The sequence below is a fragment of the Fringilla coelebs genome (assembly GCF_963513975.1).
Source record: "Fringilla coelebs genome assembly, chromosome: Z".
Lineage (NCBI taxonomy): Eukaryota > Metazoa > Chordata > Aves > Passeriformes > Fringillidae > Fringilla > Fringilla coelebs.
The window spans coordinates 2,587,995-2,606,949 of NC_140031.1; the positions used below are offsets into that span (position 1 = coordinate 2,587,995).

Sequence of the window (18,955 nt, forward strand, 5' to 3'; positions counted from 1 at the left end):
CCTTTGCAGTCACTGTCTGCCAGTTTGGGGGGACTCTATCACTGGTGGTGGCAGAGTGCTGCTTGGGCCCAGAAGGTCTTGGCAAAATCCCACTTCAAAACCCAGCTCATGCAACTCTTCAGCTCCCCATCCACCACCCTGCACCAGGTACAGCTCAGCCAGAAGTTAAAAGCACTACCACAAATTAATTTCTTTCCATAGGCACCATCACAGACATGTGGGTGAACATCAAGGCTTTGCTTGGTGACATTTTGACACTTGTCAAAACTTTTCCCACGGGTGTGAATCGATCCTCTGTGGTCCCACTCTGAGCAAAGAGTGCTCCACAGGATTTTATTTCTCCATGTTCATGCGCTTCTCACCAGGCTGAGGCTGGGGAAATAGTACAGCACTCAGCTGGGAGTGCCACTGCTGGCTCATTCACAGTTTTTAGTCCAAACCATGTTCTTCTTGGTAGTGTAACTTTTCAGTGTTAGGCTTACTTGGTTCAGTTGGGGACAACTGCAAATAATATCACAGAGAGGTTTTTACCTTGAGGAAAAAAAGCAAAAAAAGAAAGAGTTAAGGGAAGATTTAGCAGCTATGACAATGTTGGAAGAAAGATGAAATAATTGGTGACAGCTGGCTTTCTACTGAATTTGATGACGATACAGAGGATTTTTAAAAAAAATTCTGATGATGAAGACTATTAATTGGCAGTCACTTCTACCTTATCTTGGGTGACTATACAGAGTTTTTCCTGTTCCTTAAGCCAGCAGATACATATGAATTGGAGAGTATGTACAGGATAGTCTTCAGATGGTAATGCTTGTAGCCCTAATACAGTTAAGGTAAAAGCCCAGGGGAGGAAGCTCTGATTTCGCTATTTAACCTCTCTGGAATAAATGAATAAATACGGGAAAGAGACCTTATTTACTCTGAGCAGTTAATATAATGAGTTAAGAAGGGTTAGGCAGCTGGTACAGAAAGGGCTGTTCAGATTTAGGGAAGGGAGCAAGTCCCAAGTGCAGAGGGGGAAGGATTCTCACCTTGCTGCCAAAGTGCTGCTTCAGTGAGGAGCTGTGATCCTTTTCCTTTAATGCCAAGGGAGGTTTCCCATTTTACAGCTGTTTATGTATCTGACTGTGCCCTGATTTATGTCTGTACAATTCTGCAGCACTTTCAGTGCTCTCTAAAGACTTAATGGTCTGGGACAGCATTAGGTAACAGCACATTTTGGAGTTCGTATTCACTTCTGAAAAAGAAACTAAGTGGGAATTTTTTTCTTCTCTCTTGCTCAGTCCCATTAGCCAGCCTATGTCTAGTATTTCAGGAATAAAATACCTGGGAGAGTGCTTAGACTGAGGTGTTGAACAACCTAAATATAAGAGTGGGTATAACTGGCATATGTATAAATTATAATCCACCAGCAGCTATGAACACAGCAGCTGGTGGTACAACTACAAGGAAGGTCAAGACTTAGAGAGAAAAACCAGGATTTTTCTTAAAATAGCCAGACTTTTAAGGGAATTCAGCTGTTAGATCCAGATCCCTGCTGATCAAGTGTCAGCTGCATTTTTCAGACTGTAAAACCTGGCCAGTTCTCCCCTTGGGATGAGAGTAAGGTGTATTCCTGGAACAAACTCAACCATTCTGTCTTGCTCAAAGCCCTGCCCCTATCCCAACTCATTAATGTCGGTCTTAAAAATGCCTGAGCTCATTCTCATTGAAAATTAAAAATATTTCCCCATGGCAAGGGGATGAAAATTTTCAACAGACTAAAATTTACCTCAATCTGGCAAAGTGAATGCAATTAAAAATGTTATTTATTTCTGGGAAATACTGAGCAAACTTTGCACTGTTCTTGGCGGCGCTGTTTGCCTTGCATACAGTTTCTCTAGAAAATAATTGCCAAACTGCAGATAAAAAAGACATCCCCATGCACAGCAGTGGGGCTGGAAAGAAATTTTCTCCAGGGTCCCTCCTAAACCAGGGCATTCTGTGATTCAATGACTTTATGATAAAGCATAGCTAAGGTTACCTAAATTAAACACCTCTACTTTATTTTGTTTATGCAAATCACACCAGCAAAGATGAAGATATCTGATATGAAGATGATTCTGCTCCATGCAGCACAAAGTGAAGGAGCACTCACTCAACGTCTGTAATTAAGGCTGTCTGAATCTGTACCTGGAATGCTTATGGATAAGGCAGAGTCTGCATGTCCTATGGCACTTTGTAAAGTTTTGGGGTGAATTCAGACTCCCGGGGTTTTGACCTGGTGTTTGGCTCCTGGGTCTCATCACTCTGCTACATCTCTGAGCATTTCATCCCCTCCAATTCAACCCCTTCAAGTGGGGCTGTTTTTTCACCAATTTTTCAGTGCCTGCTGAAGCAGGATGCATTCTGCTGGTCGATAACGTCCTCGGTACAGACACTGACAGTGGCTGTGCTTTTCTGCTGGTTTCCTTTCCATCTGGAGTGGTTTTGGACGGGTGCTGCCTCACGTGGTGCTCCCAGCCACCTGCTGACTGACGCTGTCAGCTTCATGACAGCAGCCTTGGCTAAATATTTGCAGACCAAACTCCCTGGAGTATTTGTTGCTCCAAGGAGGAGGTTAATGATGCTGCTATTGGAGCTCTGTGCTAAGAGCTGCTACGGTTTGAACATATGGGGGATTTTTTTTTTGTAGTTAGTTTGTACATGACAATGTCCTCTCTCCAGGAGTGATCGATAGTGGATGTGTAGGGAGGGACAGAGGGATGAGGCCAACACGTTGTCAGCATTTTCCCAATGCCTTTTGCATCTTCTGGCAAGATGCCATCTTAGCCAGAGGCCTGATAACACAGGTTCACACAGCCTATAATGTGCATTAGACCACCTAAGGATGAGGGAAGCTGTCTGTACTCTCAAGCCAGGAAAACAACAGGGACAGACAAGTGCTCATCCTTGACACCTTTTCATGGCACCCTTACAGATGACACTGGCTGAAGGGTGGAAGGAAAATCCTGCATGGAAACAGGATGTGGAGAGAGAACACTATAGTAATTGCAAATATGTGGGGAAGGGAGCAGGGTTCAATGTGTGTTTTGGGGAAGAAATTTCCTACTTGTCCCTCTCAATTCAGCTCTGACACATTAAATTCTGAGGGCAGCTCTGGGCCCTCAGGACAAGAGAGACCCTGAGGGGCTGGAGCGTGTCCAGGGCAGGGAACGGAGCTGGGAAGGGGCTGGAGCCCCAGGAGAGGCTGAGGGAGCTGGGAAGGGGCTGAGCCTGGAGCAAAGGAGGCTCAGGGGGACCTTGTGGCTCTGCACAGCTCCTGGCAGGAGGGGACAGCCGGGGGGTCGGGCTGTGCTCCAGGGAACAGGGACAGGAGGAGAGGGAACGGCCTCAGGCTGGGCATGGGGAGGTTTAAATTGAATATTAGGGAAATTTTCTCCACCAAAAGAGCTGTCCAACTCCAGAACGGGCTGCCCAGGGTGGTGGTGGAGTCCCCATGCCTGCAGGGATTTAAAAGCCATGTGGATGTGGCACTTGGGCACATGGCTCAGGGATGGGCTTGGCAGTGCTGTGGGAATGGCTGGACTCGATGTCCTTGGAGGGCTTTTCCAACCCAAATGACTCTGTGGTTCTGTGGCATTTTACACTGCCCACCTATAGTGCATGAGAAACTCCCCCGACCTAGGAGGAGCATTTATTTTTTCCTAGAGAGTGTCAGCCTTTGGGATGGTTTGGGCTGTATGACCTTCCAAAATCATCCTCAATACCTCCAGCTGCTGCTGAAAATCTGTGGCAGGAGCAGGCAGACCTGTGGGGAGCATTTCAGGCAGATGCAACCAAGAACTGACTCTTTCTAATGATTTAATGGAGCATTTTTAAAATTTTGTTTGAACTGACATCCAGAATAACACTTTGTGCTTTGTGCAGCCCTTAATCCATGGTGCTTCTGCTGGCAGTTCTGTGTGTACAAGGCATTTTCAGGTAAAACACCAAATGCAAAGGCAGTTTAAAGGATTGTTGAGCAGGGATTCAAAGCTAAATTGGTTTAGGTTACTCCATCACTGCTGAAGGTCATTATTTTTATGCCTCTGCTGGGATCAGTATCCAGGTTTTCTGTCTGCTCCTAAGAACTCACCTGTGGAAAGGGTGCTGTTAGCTGATCAAAAGGGAAGAATATTATCTACAAACACTCAAAATTTCCACTTCAAATGTGACTTTTATTTAGGTGGCGGGGTCAACTCTTTTTAGTTCACCTTCATAAAAAAAATTACTTGTACAAATGTTTATTTTATGTACTTTTGCAAACAAAACTGCATTATAGAGGCTTTCTGGTTATCAACCCATCAAGAACTGTCAAAACTCTCATGGCACTGGCTCTGTTGTCTGTGCCCATGGCCTGCAGAGGAGATGAATGCAGGGATTTAAAAATGCTATGCTCAAATATGAACCAGTCCTTGCAGACTTTTAGCAGCACCACTAACCCAACCAGGGAACAAAGTGTTCTGAATGACTGTACAGTTGCAGAGCCACAAGCAGTGCAGCCTGCAGACAATTACTCAGCTGAAAAAAATCTGAAAACAACTTTAGATTTAAAAAAAAATTAAATTAAAAAATATATATCTATAAGAATTTTGTATACTAGTCTTTGATGAAGCTCCTTGGATGTTTCTTACAAAGCAATTGGGAAAAATGCTGCAACAGACTACAGAAAAAATAGAGCTTCTAGAACCAATCAAACATGTCAAATAACAAACCAAACCAAAACATATTTCTGGAGTTGCTCTGGCCTGTTATTTCAGATTAATGACAGGGCTCTAGTGAAATTCAGAAGATCCTTATGGTCTAAAATCCTTGGGTTTGAAACAAGTCAAGCCTGAACATTGCAAATTTAGTGCTGCATTTTCCAAGTCATATTTTTTCTGCTTTATTTGTCACCAGGGCCATGTGAGCCAGTGTGCCCCAGTTTGTTGTAACAAGTTCCTTATGGTAATCTGGCTGTGAATGTCTCATCCCAGTCCTAGCCTGGACCAGACACTGACACAGCCCGGCTGTAATTTCTCCTTTTCTTTCAGTCTTTCCTTTTTTTTAGCCTTCATTTCAGTGTAGCCATTCACTGTGGGATATTCCCTCACTCATTCCCTCCCCATGCAAGTGGCAGTGCTAGAAGGAAGGACTGGAATTTTCTTTCCCATGGCTGCTGTGGATGCTGCAGATCCATCTCAAGGGAAGAGACTTGTCAAAACTCTTCCCAGCCTTCGACAGCAAGACTTCCCAGGGGTTTGACTCCTGGGCTGTGTCACGTTTTCCAATGCTTCCCCAAGCTGTTTTGGGATGCACTAGGCATCTGCTCGGTGGGCATTTTGGATGCCCTGCAGAAGGATGCTCGCTCCCCAGCATCCCCCCCAGCAAATAAGAGAGCCCAGCACGGCAGCAGGAGTGCCACAAACCAGCAGCCAGTGGGACTGGGGAGCTTTGGGCTGATTATTCTCACTTAATACTTCCATGCCATCTCTGTGGCAGTCTGCGGCGCTGCATCGATCTCCGAGCCAATGCGGGGAGAAGCTGCTGTCATTACGATGCTCATTCAAGCCTGACAGACTAATTGCCTTGCACTCGCTGGCTGCTCTCGCTCCAGCAGCCAGGCTGGGGGAGGCTGAGCCGGGTTTAATTGCCTCTTGTCTTCACGGCAAGGTTAACCATTCTCGCCTTTTCGTACACTGGTGTTGCGCCTGGCGAGGAGTGTGAAACAGCAGAATGGACGAGGAGGAGGAGGAGGAAGGCTGGGCATGGGTTTAGCAGAACACAAAATGACCCGTAAGCAAGGCACACGCAGTCCTTCAGCAGTAAGCAGAGCCAAACCCCCTCGCTGGGATTATTAATATTCATTAACTTTCTGCGCTCAAACCGCTTGCCACCGTGGCTTTGCGCTGCTCGAGTGCTGTGGTTTCTTGTTCCTTTTAATACAACTTCTGTGTTTTGCTGTGTTTAATCATCCGTGGCCATGCTTAGCAGCCCAGGGGAAATGGGGGCCCATCGGGGAGGGCAGGTGGGAGGGGCTGCGTCCTCAGAGCTTTGCCTTGATGTTATTCATAGTGTTTTCATGGAAAATACAAACTCGGAAAAGGACAGAGCTGCTTGCCAAGGATGACACTGCAGGCTAGAGGCAGAACTGGGAATTAAGCTCTACACCCCTCACCTAGGCCAATAGACTTTATATTCTGCACTTGCACCTGTGAAATACAAACTGCACATTTAACACTTCCCAAAAAAAGTCAAACTACTTCCTGCCTACAATTGTTTTACTTAGAAGGAGACGGAAATTGTAGGAGGAAGCACCAAAATTTCAGTGCTTGTTTAAAAAAGTGATGGGCAATGGGCCTGGAAAGCTGGATGTGGTTGGATGTTTTTATCTCTGGCTGAGTCCTGGGCAGATCTATGGCCACGCAGGGAACACACTGGAGCCCTTTCCCCCACCACCAGGAGCAGGTCTGCTTGATGCCTGGAGGCTAGGATGGCAGGAGAGGACATGTCTGGGAGCGGGACTCTGAGACAAAAAGCATATTGCATTTCCCCCAAAGCTTCTGCCTCAGCTTCCGGAAGAACTCTTGGAGTCTGAGAAGGAAAAAAGTCTGCTGAATGTCAGTACCTAGAGCATCTAAAACCTGTCACTGGGGAGAGGGCACTGAAAACTAGGTCTTCCCAGCATTAGGAATGACACTTCTTTATCCTTACACGCTGGCACTTGCGTGCCTGCTGTCAAGGCTGCTGGTTTTTCACCATTCCTTTTGATGCATGTGCATTGCAGGAGCAGCACGGCCTTTGAGAGGAGCAAAACAGATGTGTTCCGAGTGAAAACCAATAACGTCGGACAAATAAAGAAAATAAGGTACCTGCACAACGCTGCTACCGCAGCACCTGCTCTGTGAGGTGCTAATAGGATGACAGGCTGTAGAGGTTTAAGCATTGCCATGTTTTATTCATTATTTCTTAACGTGCTCCCATCAAGGTGAAGTTAAGGGGTAGTAAAAGCTTGTTTACTGCCGAAGATTTGAACTGAAGGGTGAAATCACCTACGGTATTGCTTATAAGTAACCATGCTCCCCACCAAGAATTGTATTTCTGTCATATGCAATCATGGGGAAAGACGTTTAGGACCGTTTTAATGTCCCGATGGAGTTAAATGGGGTTTGCCATGCACTTTTGCTAACTTAGTGTAATGTGAATGATAATTATTATGTTTAACCACTGTCTGACTGACTGATAAAAAATTTGAAATTAGCAAGTAGTACAAAGAAAGCTGTGTAGAGGTGGTTAAAACAATGCAAGAGGAGGATAAAGCAGGAGGGGTACTGGGTGGGAAGGGAGTCCCTTATGTTTTAGGTGTGCAGTGCAAGGTGAATGAATGCATGTGTTGAATGAACGTGGAGGTGTAGGTATGTTTGTGAGCACCTCCTTGCAGATAAAAGATTCACAGACTCACCTGTGATCTCTGCCCATATGGAAGGTTGTTATTTTTAATATACCCTGTAAAAGCACATAAGTTCCTCGAAACTCTTTGGATAGTCAGCCATAAATGGGAAATATGTGTGCAGTTTCTCTAGCCTCGCTTAGTAAATAATACCCCACAAAATTATGGTGCTAGTAGCCAGTCTTAGCCAGTACACTGAAACAGGGTTGTTCTTCCTCTAGGATTGAGCATGACAACACTGGACTGAATGCGGGGTGGTTCCTCGACCGTGTCATCGTGACCGACATGAACAGACCTCACCTCCGCTTCTACTTCCCCTGCAACAACTGGCTGAGCAAGGAGGATGGGGATGGGCTCTATGTCAGAGACCTCATTGGCAGCCTGAATCCCATGGATGTGCCCAAAAGTAAGGTGTTTTTTTAAAAAAAAAAAAAAACAAAACAACTTGGCTTTCTGGTGCCTTGTTGGAAAGGACAGGGTTGCTTTGAGATGATCTCATCACATAAAAAGTAATTGTGTAGTCTAAGCTAACTTAAGTTTTATTTATAATCAGTGGCGAGAGATATAGGAAGATGCAAGATGACTCAAGACGGTAATTTCTTCTTCCAGAGTTAGATCTGATGTCCTAGGGCGGGATAAATCACTGTTTAGAGAAGTTCCACTCGTTCGTTGCGTACTGAGGGGTCTGTGATGACAACATTAAATTAGATGGAATACCTACAATGTATACAAGAGGCATCCTACCCTGGAAGATGTAGCTGGTACCCCTGTGTGCTCCCCAGAGAGGCAGTGTGGTTGCAGTCCTGTCCATAAAGTTGTTTCCAGTCTCTGGTGATGTCCTGCAGGAAATTTCCACAGAGGACCCAACCCTTTTGCTGTAACTCCACACTGGTTTTGCTGTAACTCCACACTGGTTTTGCTGTATTTGTCTGTGATACCCAGACTGAGCTGCTGCCTGTTTTTATCAGGCTGGTTTTAAGCTAATGATGTTGAAATGAGGCTAGGACAGCTTGCACACCAGACATGTACTCCCAAATTGGTAGCAGCGTGGCGGCCACACAGGGATGTATGGTGCATGTAACGCGAGTGATCAAGATGTGAAAGAGGAGCCAGCAAACCAGCCTCAGGTGGGATGTCAGCACTCCATCTGCAAGTGCTAATGAGGAAACAGAGTTGTGTGTTCCTCACAGACTCACCGGGGCACTGCTCCTTTCTGGGAGCTTAATTCTGGGCATGGAAGGGAAGGCCATTAGCTACAGGTCTACGGGGAAAGAGAGCTGTGTGGTTTGGTGCTAAAAAGAGGAAAATTGTGCTTTTGCCAGGATTGAATCTTATTGAGAATAATTAGAAGACCTCTTGCAATAATGTTACTGACATTACCACTTAGGAGCAATTATTTGGTAAAACCGATTTATTGCCAGACTTCTGCAGTGCTGTGAGCATTGATAGATGCTCTAGAAGGAGAAAGTATCATTATTTTTATTGAGGTCATGTTAACAGTGAAGGAATACACTAAATCGACCTGGAATCATTGAGTAATTTTGCACTGTTGAGATACAACCTTCTAAAAGAGTGCTGGTACGTCAAATATGTAAGCATTAAAGGATGCTGCATGTAAGGCAGCATGCACAAATAACATCTATGGACAAGAAATGCATATTGGAGCATTTTTAAAATGCAGACATCCCCAGGGTGGCTGCCACAAGGGAATGAGATAACGTCTGGAGACGTTATCTGCCAAAAACCCACCCAGTTACTACTGGGGCTGTGTGTGCTGAAGTATCTTGCTGCTTTTTTAATCAAATTGATTTGTGAAATGGAGAATCTAAGGACACTTGAGGGGCAGGAGGGCTCTGGAGAAGGTAGTGTATGAGTCAAGGCAGTGTATGATTAAGGAGAAGTTCCCTTGAGGAGGAAGTCAACCATTCAATCTTAATAGATCTTTAAATGACACAACACCTTATCCAAATTTATTATTGCCTCTGCCTGGGAGAAATGATTCAAGGGAACGTGTGTGATTTCCTCCATCCTGTTCAACACCTGTCTCACAGCAGGAAAAGACTCGTGGGCTAAACCCTCAGCTGGTAGAGGAGAGTGCAGCTCCAATGAAATTGCTGGAGCTACTCTGCGCCTCACAAGCAGAGCAGCCAGTCCGAGCGCGCGCTCTTCTGGAGAAGCAGCTCTGGGATATGGATGAACTGCTCTCCACGTGCTTGGCCCGGGATAAACATGAGTAAGATCATCTCCCGAGCGTGAAAGAAGAGATTTAGGCAGGCATTTGTCAGAAATGCATCAGCTCTCACCACCTTTATCAGACATAAACCCCCGCTGCTGAGCGGCACAGGCTGGGCTGCGCACAAAGGCGGGAGCTGGGCTGAGGCCAGAGGCACGGGTGAAGGGTTGGATGCCTTCCAGGTGGCAGGTCTGAATCCGTAAGAGGAGAGGGTTAGCTCAGCTATCTCAGGTTGCAGTTCCCCTTGAACCATAATTAATGAAAGATAAACATCCCCAGACTGCTGTGGTGAGCTGTCAGCTGCAAATGTAAATGTATCTGAATTAATATGCCTCCCTCCGGATCCGTAAAGGTCTGAAATGAGATTGTGGTATGATTTTTGTTGTACATACAAGTCGCTTGCCCTGAATTTGATTGGGTTTTAGGGTATTTTGTTTTTTCTTTCCTATGGATTAAATAGCGATGTTTACTCTTTCAGTATTAATATTTTCTAGGCCCCTAGATATTGAAAAATTATGTAAGTTTATGTAAGGAAAAATAAGTAATTCCCTCCTAAGTCTGTGTTCCCATTAGCAGTTCAGTGCCATATTCTTCTCCTTTCTAGTTATGTCTCTTCAATCACATCTTCAATCCATTCATTACTTCGGTTTTTCTTTATAAACCTCTCAGACACTGTTGTTGCCAAACTTATCTTCATGCTTTGCTTTCATGCTCCATTTGCTGTCACAGTCAGGAATGTTTTTGGAGGAAATCAAACAAGTTTCCTCCAGGTTCTCTCTCCTGCAGCACCCTCAGCTTTTGATCTTCTCCCGGAGAACTTTCCCATCTTTGTCATGAGGATTTACCTTCCTCCTTTGAACTGGAGGTCACTGCTGGAACCTTCTCTGTGCTTTGTGTGGGAAGGATGTGGGCTTGAAAAAAATAAACTCCTTTTCTTTGTCATATTTTTGATTCATTGAAAAGGCACCTGAAGCCTATTTGAAGGGGGGCTGTTGCTGCTTGTACCAAAACTGACTTAGCTATGGGCAGACTTGGCCTCTTTCTTGGTGAGGAGCACAGGCCAGATAGAGAATTCCTGTAGACAGTGAGTTTTGGAGAGGTTAATTTTAGGAGGGAAAAGAAAAAAAGAAAAAAAGAAAGAGGAATAATTTAAAAATGCAGAAAAGAATGTGTGGCAAAACCCCCAGTCAAATATATATGTAAATATGTAAATAAGTAAAAATATAAATATAACTTATAAATATGAAAATATAGATATAGATATAGATATAGATATAGATGTAGATAAAAATATAAATATAAATATAAATATAAATATAAATATAAATATAAATATAAATATAAATATAAATATAAATATAAATATAAATATAAATATAAATAATAGGAATAAATGTATGTATGTATATGTGTATGTGTGCATGTATGTATGTATGTTGGAAAAAATGGACACACACACTCAAAACCCAAAAGTAGAGTACTTTTCATGATCCAAATAGAACTACCATGGACGTCTGACTTGGCAATTGCAGACACCTGAGTGATTGCATTTACTTGTCCGAATGAAATGCCTCCTGTCAGGTTCCCTGTGGAATGCCACGTGTTTCTCAAGGAGAACAGGTTACATCTTAAGTGTTCCTGCTTGAATGACCCTCTATTCCCTGTATCCACATCCATGGCATCATATGCCCAAGGGCCTTTGACAGGGATAGTGTCACAGACTCTTATTTACTCAGCAGCTTCTATTGGCAGCCTGGATTAATTTACACTACAGGTATTAATTACAAGGGAGGGCTATTGTTCAGCTTTGTGCTGCTTCACTTGAGTTTATGAAGCCTTAGGATTGTGTGGCTGTGGCTGAGCCTTTGTGCAAGGGACAGGCTCAAAACTGGAGCCAGGTGCCGGTTTTCCTTTGAGTGTTGCCAGTTTTGGATCGCTCCCAGGGTGTCTGATGTCCTGCCAAAGTGGTGGGGGTGCATTCACAACAGCTTGCAGCTGCACTGGGAGATCTACTGACCCCATGGAGGTGTAAAAGGACATGAAATTCAGGGGTCAGTTCAGAGAATCACAGAATCCTTTATGTTGGAGGAGCCCTCCAGGATCACAGAGTCCAACAGTTTCCCCAGCACTGCTCAGCCCACACTGCCCCACCTCCACAAGTGCCACATCCACATGGCTTTTGAACCCCTTCAAGGATGGGGACTCCCTGCACAGCTGTGCCAGTAACTGAAGTCCCCATCCCCTTGTTTTACACTTGCAGAGTGGTCAGGAATCATTTGTACCACTCAGTGACAGATCCCATGTCCCCCACCCCACGGTGACTCTCCTTTGCCTGGACCTTGCCAACCTTTGCCTCATGGTCTTCATCCCTGCAGGTGGGAAACCAAGGTTGTGTCTTTCTCCATCCCTGTGTGTGATGAATGCAGCTTTTCATCACCTGGCTGGAAAGCAGGGAGCCCTGAGAGCTGGTCTCCATGTGGGTTGCAGGGTTTCTCAAGACATAATGCCAACACATATCTGCAAGGTTGAGTTTTGTCCAGATTCATAAAAGATGCTGAGGTTTGTTTGGGTTAGATGCCATGTTGTTCATCCAACAATAAACATCTTTTCCTGGGGGGTGACCACAGGCAGTTAAGGGTTCTCAGCTGCTTGGGGTTGGTCTGGGCTCTGTGCAGCGTAACCTCCAGTTATGCTCAGAGCAAGGGAAATAGATATTGGCTGTTCCTGATTTCCCTTGAAACCTCTCGCTAATCAAACAATGCCCTGAACATGGTTTACTCTGAGAAAACAGAACCATTCATTTGCAATGGGGATGTTCACTCACTTGGTCCTTAAAATCATGCTCACGAGCACAGTGAGCTGAAAATTAATTCAGTCTCCTGTGCAAATCTATCTTACGCTAACCTGTCAAATTTTGGTCAAATCTTTGCAGCCTGCCTGTTGCAAATGAGGTTGAGAGTGAAGGACTGGTTTTCATCTGGCTTTTTGGCCATCAGCACCCTGAAATTATTTAGGATTGGACATGACGGGTTATAAATGTGCTTGGGACAGCAGCTCATGTCAAACTCTTTCAAGGCTGAATATTCCCAGTAGGACAGAATTGCATGTGTGACACCAAACTGAAGAGCTGCTTCAATCTCTACTATTTCTGGGTAAAGTTTAATCTCATTTGGCGTATTAATAATGAAACTGAGGAGCACATTGGTGTGGCACACCTCGACCTTGAAGATGGAAGAGGTCCAACACAGCTGCATTGTGTTTAATTTTTCCATATTTAAATGAGTTGAAAATTAGCCACCTATTGCTGTTTTTTATTATTATTGCTATTATATTAAAAAAAAAGGATCACAAGAGGAGAGCAAATATAGCTGCTCCTTATCTGGGGGCGGGTCTTTTACAGTCAGTCACAACATTTCTGCTTTGCTGAAACAAGAAGCAGTTTTGAAAGGAAAAGTTGTTGGTTGTGTCAATTCTGGCCTGATTTGGGGCTGATACATGGTGCCTCTGAGAGTTTGCATGGATATGTCCTAAGGGTAATCGCTCTGGAGTCACAATGAGCAGCTGGGATTTGGATTCCAGTAAAGAGGTGAAATTAGAGTGGTGAAATTTCCTTGAGTGTTCACCCAGGTGGAGGTGGGGGGAGTCTTGCCTTTAAAAACATTAGAAAAATATCTATTAACAAAGCATTTACCTGCTCTAGGTAAATTTACCTGCTCTAGGTATTCTCTGAGGTTTTCAGATCCACTGTGACCTAAAACTCCTGTATCTGAGCTGTGAATGTGAGCTTACTCCTTTGCTCTTTGGAGGATTCTTGTGTTAAGGCTTCACACTTCATTGTCCAGAGTTTTAATGTTGGCTGCTGGCTGACTTGAAGGCTTGTGAGCACTGACCTGGCTGTGACTTGAGGAAACATCTGGAGCAGCAGGTGTTGGTGCAGGTGATTCACTTGGAGTCAGAAGCTAAATCCTTCCTTCCATCCTGGGAGGTGCATGTCCATAAGGGCTGGGCTGGATCGGAACTGAAACTGTGGCCAATATTTCCCAGTGATGTTAGAAGCTCAGGTAAGGAGCAGAATTTGGGCTGTGAGGCACTAGTTGATGATGCCCTGTCAGATTTGCAATCTCATTTTATAAAAGGTTGGGCTTGAAGACCAGCATTGGTCCCTCATGGAGGAGTCTTTATCCCTGGAGGGGTTTAAAAGCCATGTGGATGTGGCCCACGGGGACATGGGTCAGTGGTGGCCTTGGCAGTGCTGGGGGAATGGTTGGACTCGATGGTCTGGGAGGGTTTTTCACACCTAAGTGACCCTTGGATTCCCCTGGGTTTTGTTTCAAAATGAGGTCACAGAATTTCATGCTTTTGGAAACTTTCATGATGGGAAAAAGGAAAAAAGATCATTTCTAAGGACCCAGAAGTTGAGGAAGAGGGAATGAAATATTAATACGTGTTATCTTCTCATCAAAATGCATCCTTATTTACTCTGAAAACTGGGAGTGTATAACCAGCACAGGAAAATGCAGATAAATATATTTATGAAATACATACGAGTTGTTTGCTCCCGAGCAGTGGTGAGTACCCTCTGTGTGCAGGATGAGGCCTTGCTGTGTGGTGAAACATTCAATAAACAGGGTGTGTAGAAGGAGTAATATCTTTTACCACCCCTTTAAAAGACTGGGGAAAAAATTGTCATGCTACCTGGCCTACTGAGCATCCAGAAATGTCTTTTCTTTTTGATCAAAAATACTTCCTATGTTCTAACAAGGACTTTATTTCCTTGCAAACTTTGCCCATCTTCTTGTCACTGGTTCCAAAATAAGGGAGCTGTGGACATTTTACTCGTCACACCTTTCTTTTTTTCCTGTGATTTTTTTTCTCTTTTTTTTTTTTCTCTCTTTTTTTTTTTTTTTTTCCTTAAGATAGGTAAAAGGAATGAGAAATGGAAATGTAGAAATAAAAAGAAACACTGGTGACTTGAAAAACACAAAAAATACACTGAGCCCTGAAACGGGACAGAAAAAGAGATTTGTAATTCTCATAGAGAGAAAAGATTTTGGAGAGGCAAGAGTGTGTGGCTGGTAAATAGATCTCTGTGTACCCAATACAAAACAGAGAGTACAGCATGTTTTTGAAGACATGTGATAATTTTGACTAATTATGTCTATATATGGAAATTTATTCAGCTTTCAGTTTTGAAATGAAGTAACTTTTTTTAAAAGTTCTGATCTATTCAAAGCAAGACTGAAGTACAGAGGTAACAATATGATTTTTTACAATACCATAAATTTATTTCACTTTTATTTCTCAGCAAGAATGTTTAAACCCAGAGGATATTCTCAACTATTTCTTCAATTTTGATAATAGCAGATGTGGCGAAAGCAGAAAACATGTATTTCTTTTGTGAAATATTTGCCTTTTTTTTTTAATCGGCTCCCACCCTGGGGCTGAACTAATGAAAAATAATGATAAATCTTGGAGAATTAGATGAGGAAGGATTTCTGCACCGCTGTCACAAGGTGGGTTGCCATGTGCTAAGCTCCATGCTTCTGCAACTAAACCACCATTGTCTCCTGAGCAAGGTCGTTTAAAGCTCACTTCAAAAAGTCATCATCACTTTGAAGTCACAGTAGGAACATCAGTTTAGCATATCCTACAAGCAAAGCCTCCTGCATGTGGTAGATTGCCTCTCACAGGCCCTGCAGAGGGATGATCCGGGCTGAATCCTAATACATTAACTGTTTGGGTGCACGCCTGGCTTTCAGGTAAGAGCTGCAGGAGAAGGAGGTGAATCTCATGGTTTGTGGCCTGGGTGAGGAGGCCAGGGACTGGGTTCATCATGAGAGGGGCTTGAACAGTGACTGACTCAGTATTTGACACAGCAGCACAGAGTCACAGAATAGCCTGAGGCCACACAGACGCCCACGGAGCATCGAGTCCAAACCCTGGCCCTACCCAGGACAGCCCCAAGAATCCCACCCTGTGCCTGAGAGCATTGCCCACGTGGTCCTTGAATCCTTTCCTTTGCCCATGCCTCCTTGAGTGACAGCAATAATATCTCTGAAGATATCTCTCCACTTTTGGAGAGCTCTTGTGGGATTAAAGGAGTGCTGAGCCAGGGTCAAGGCAGCCCTGCATCTTTAGTGCTGCCTCCAGTGACAGGAGCCCCAAAGCATTTCTACCCTGCTAACACCAGGTTTTGGCAGAGGTGCTCACAGCCAAAAGCAATGGAATCAGAGAATGCTTTGGACTGGAAGGGGCTTCTAAAGCTCAGCTATTCCAAGCCCCCACAATGAGCAGTCACATTTGCAGCTAGACCAAGCTGCTCAGTGCTCTGCCAAATGCAAAACTCCTCCTTCTCCAGCACCTCCTGCTCCAGGTGTGCTTGTAATCTGCATTTCCAGTTTGAACCCTTGGTTAAAGATGCTATTCCCCACCTCTGAAGGCACAACTAACTCATTAATAAATGTAGCTGTCAATCACCCTGGAAAGAGATTAATTATGTTAGAGCTCTAAGCCAACCCTTAGAATTCAACACTTTTCTGAATGAGAGAAAAAAGAAGTCCTCTTTCTCTGTGTGCCATTGCTTTGTGCACGAGCAGGACCCAATTTTGACACAGAACTGGCTGCTGGTGAGCTCCTCTGCTTTTACAGGGGCTGCTTTAGGCTCTCATTATATTTTGCTGTGTGAAGCTGTCTCTGGGGTCCCTGCTACTGTGTCACAAAGACATTTAATGGGTGGGCTGGGTGAGTTTCCTTTCATTTGTGGAGACTCAGTTGCTGGATACACAAGACCAGCAGGACATCTCCAACCAGAAGGTCCCCAGAAGATAATGTAGGAAGAGGTTATTTTGTCCTGGTGGGATGAACTCTCTGCCAGGACAAACAAGAACTAAATTCAAATGTTTGCTGTGAATCAAGCGTGTTGGGAGGCCAGGTCCCAGCTTTGTGCCCTCGCCATAGGCTGCCTGACATTTTAAGGATGCTCTGACCCAGAACTCTGTCACTGAGGAACTTGCTGTCAGCAGTGGTATAAAGGAGCTTCCACCCTGACAAGTCAGTCCCTTCCATCAAGAAGAGGTTTTGTCAGACAGTTCCTGGTGGGCTGGAATGACTGACTGGATCTGACAGGCAGGAACCAAGGCATCTGGGTATTAAACAGCCATCCTGAGCTGGTGCAAGGCTGTGGCAGACTCAGGTTGAAACTGTACCTCGTCTGCAGGTCCAGGCACCTGCCTCTCCCTGCAGCAACAATTCTTTTCACACTAACCACAAAAGTATTCCTTTTCCAGCAGCAATTCAGAGGTGGTAGCAGTGCCTCTCCCCTATCCACCCAGCCCCTTTCCCCCAGCCCCTTCCCAAATCTGCCTGCTCAGTGCTGAGCAGCACAGGATGGATCTCAAGCACTGCAGCTCTCAGGAGCAGTGTGAAAACAGAGGGATAATTGCCAAGAGTTGCCTTATGAGAAGGATCCATCCCTGCCTACGGCTTGGTTGCTTGCTTTTAACCCCATGTGCTTTGCTGTGAGGGCTGTGACATTTCCCAGATATTGGATGCTGCTGCCCTGCTCCACAGTAGGTCAGGCACATGGGAGGCAAGCACAGCTGGGAATTCACTGTGCCCTGCAGGAGGTGATAACCCCAGGTAATGAAACACAGTCAAATTGGTTTTCCTGCCCAAATCTCAGGCTTCTGCTGCAGGAAACTCAGCAGATTGTGCATAAACGCACTATCTAATGCCCCAAATAATAGTAGATACAAAATTTCTTTAGGCATTTCCATCCTAGGGGGCTTCAAGTGACCATGATACCATATTGCTAAATAAATGACATTAACAGATGAATATCACATGGCTGGACAGTCAGCTGCAGCTTGCAGGTGGCAGGATTTGTCTGGGATATGTCCATGCGTTTTCCATGGCTGGAGGCAGGACAGAGGCTGCACAAGAGCACTCAGGGGTGTTGGGTTTGGATGAAAAGATTCTGGGCAGTGTATGGGGCTAATGCTGCACCCAGATTGGAGATGACAGTGGGGACAGCCTGGATGGGGGATACTGGGGGCTGGGAGAGCAGCAGCCCCATGCCCTTCATCCCCCAGGATGTGCAGGGAGTGCCTCACATTCACAAACAAAAACCTCTTGGCTCTCTGTGGAGAGAACCTGACTCCAGCCCACAGTGCAAAATTAACCTTTCCTCTTGTCTGTTGAAAGCTGAGGCTGAGTTAATCAGTAGCAGACAGGCTGATTGACTGCCACTCCTCTCCTAAATTAATGCAGTAGGGTCACATCAGTGCCACCCCACTGTCTCCCAGAGATGGCATCCTGGCAATGTCTTCAAATGCAGACACACAACCGTGAAGAAAAGGAAGGTGCTGTTACCACACAGGGCATTTACACTTGTGCATTGCAATGTGAAAGTGGAAAGACAAGAGAAAATAGCTACTGCTCTTCCTACTGATTTTTTGTTGGCTGTTCTGCTCTTGGCATCTTGCAGTACGTGCCTCTGAAGCTGCTAATTTTGCTCCTAGGAAAGCTCCCCTCCCCATGCCTGTGCTGCAGTGAGCCTGTGCACTGCTCGATGGAGGCACAGCTTTTACATTAACATTTTGCATGTTCTCAGTGCTAGGCGAAGCATTCAGGAGAAAAAAAAAAATATATATATCCAGGCAACATCTTGATCTGTATTTTACAGATGAAGTCAGAGCCATGTATTGGGATTTAAAAAAAAAGAAAAAAAAAAAAGCCAAGTGGGTATTTTTGAAAAGATGCTTCTGCCACGGGCTTAAAAAATAGGGAACAACATCCACCCATGATCAAAATGAAGAGTACTTGACTTATGGCAGATCTCTTCCTGGCTGCAGTGAGAGCTTTCTCTCGCATGCTTTTAGCAGCTGAATCCTTGCTGTCTTTTTAAGAGGCAGCATCCCTTTCCATTTAAATTGCTCATCCACCATGTCACTCTGTAAGATGTGCTGATGTACGAAGCACAGAAGGACCCCTGAGCAGCATGAAGAGCTCCTCTCCTTGCTGCAGCTGAATGTCAAATTGCTTAGAGAGGGAGAAAGTGCTGGCAAAAATTCAGCATGGCTCAGGGTTTGCTTTCTGAAGATGGAGGAGCTGAAATTGTTTCTGAAAGCAGACCTAAGGGTCAGGTGTGGGGACAGGTTTGAGCATCCAGTTTCATAGTCATTAAGAAGGAAAAAACTGAAGAAAAGACCTTATAAGCACAGGCTAGGCACAGTTTGTGAAGCAGGAATGTGCTCTAACCTAAGCCAAGGACCTCT

The 18,955-nt window shown here is 44.8% G+C and overlaps 1 protein-coding gene across 1 annotated transcript in view; it reads left to right on the forward strand.

Annotated features, from left to right (window-relative positions):
- The window catches only part of LOXHD1 (lipoxygenase homology PLAT domains 1), a gene marked incomplete at both ends in the record, with an annotated part of 147,378 nt that overhangs the window by 18,975 nt on the left and 109,448 nt on the right, over nucleotides 1–18,955 (forward strand). Inside the window, 2 exons of the mRNA XM_084225643.1 lie at nucleotides 6,785–6,865; nucleotides 7,669–7,853. Of these exons, the coding sequence (XP_084081769.1) occupies nucleotides 6,785–6,865; nucleotides 7,669–7,853 (266 nt within the window). The remainder of the gene's footprint in view (nucleotides 1–6,784; nucleotides 6,866–7,668; nucleotides 7,854–18,955) is intronic.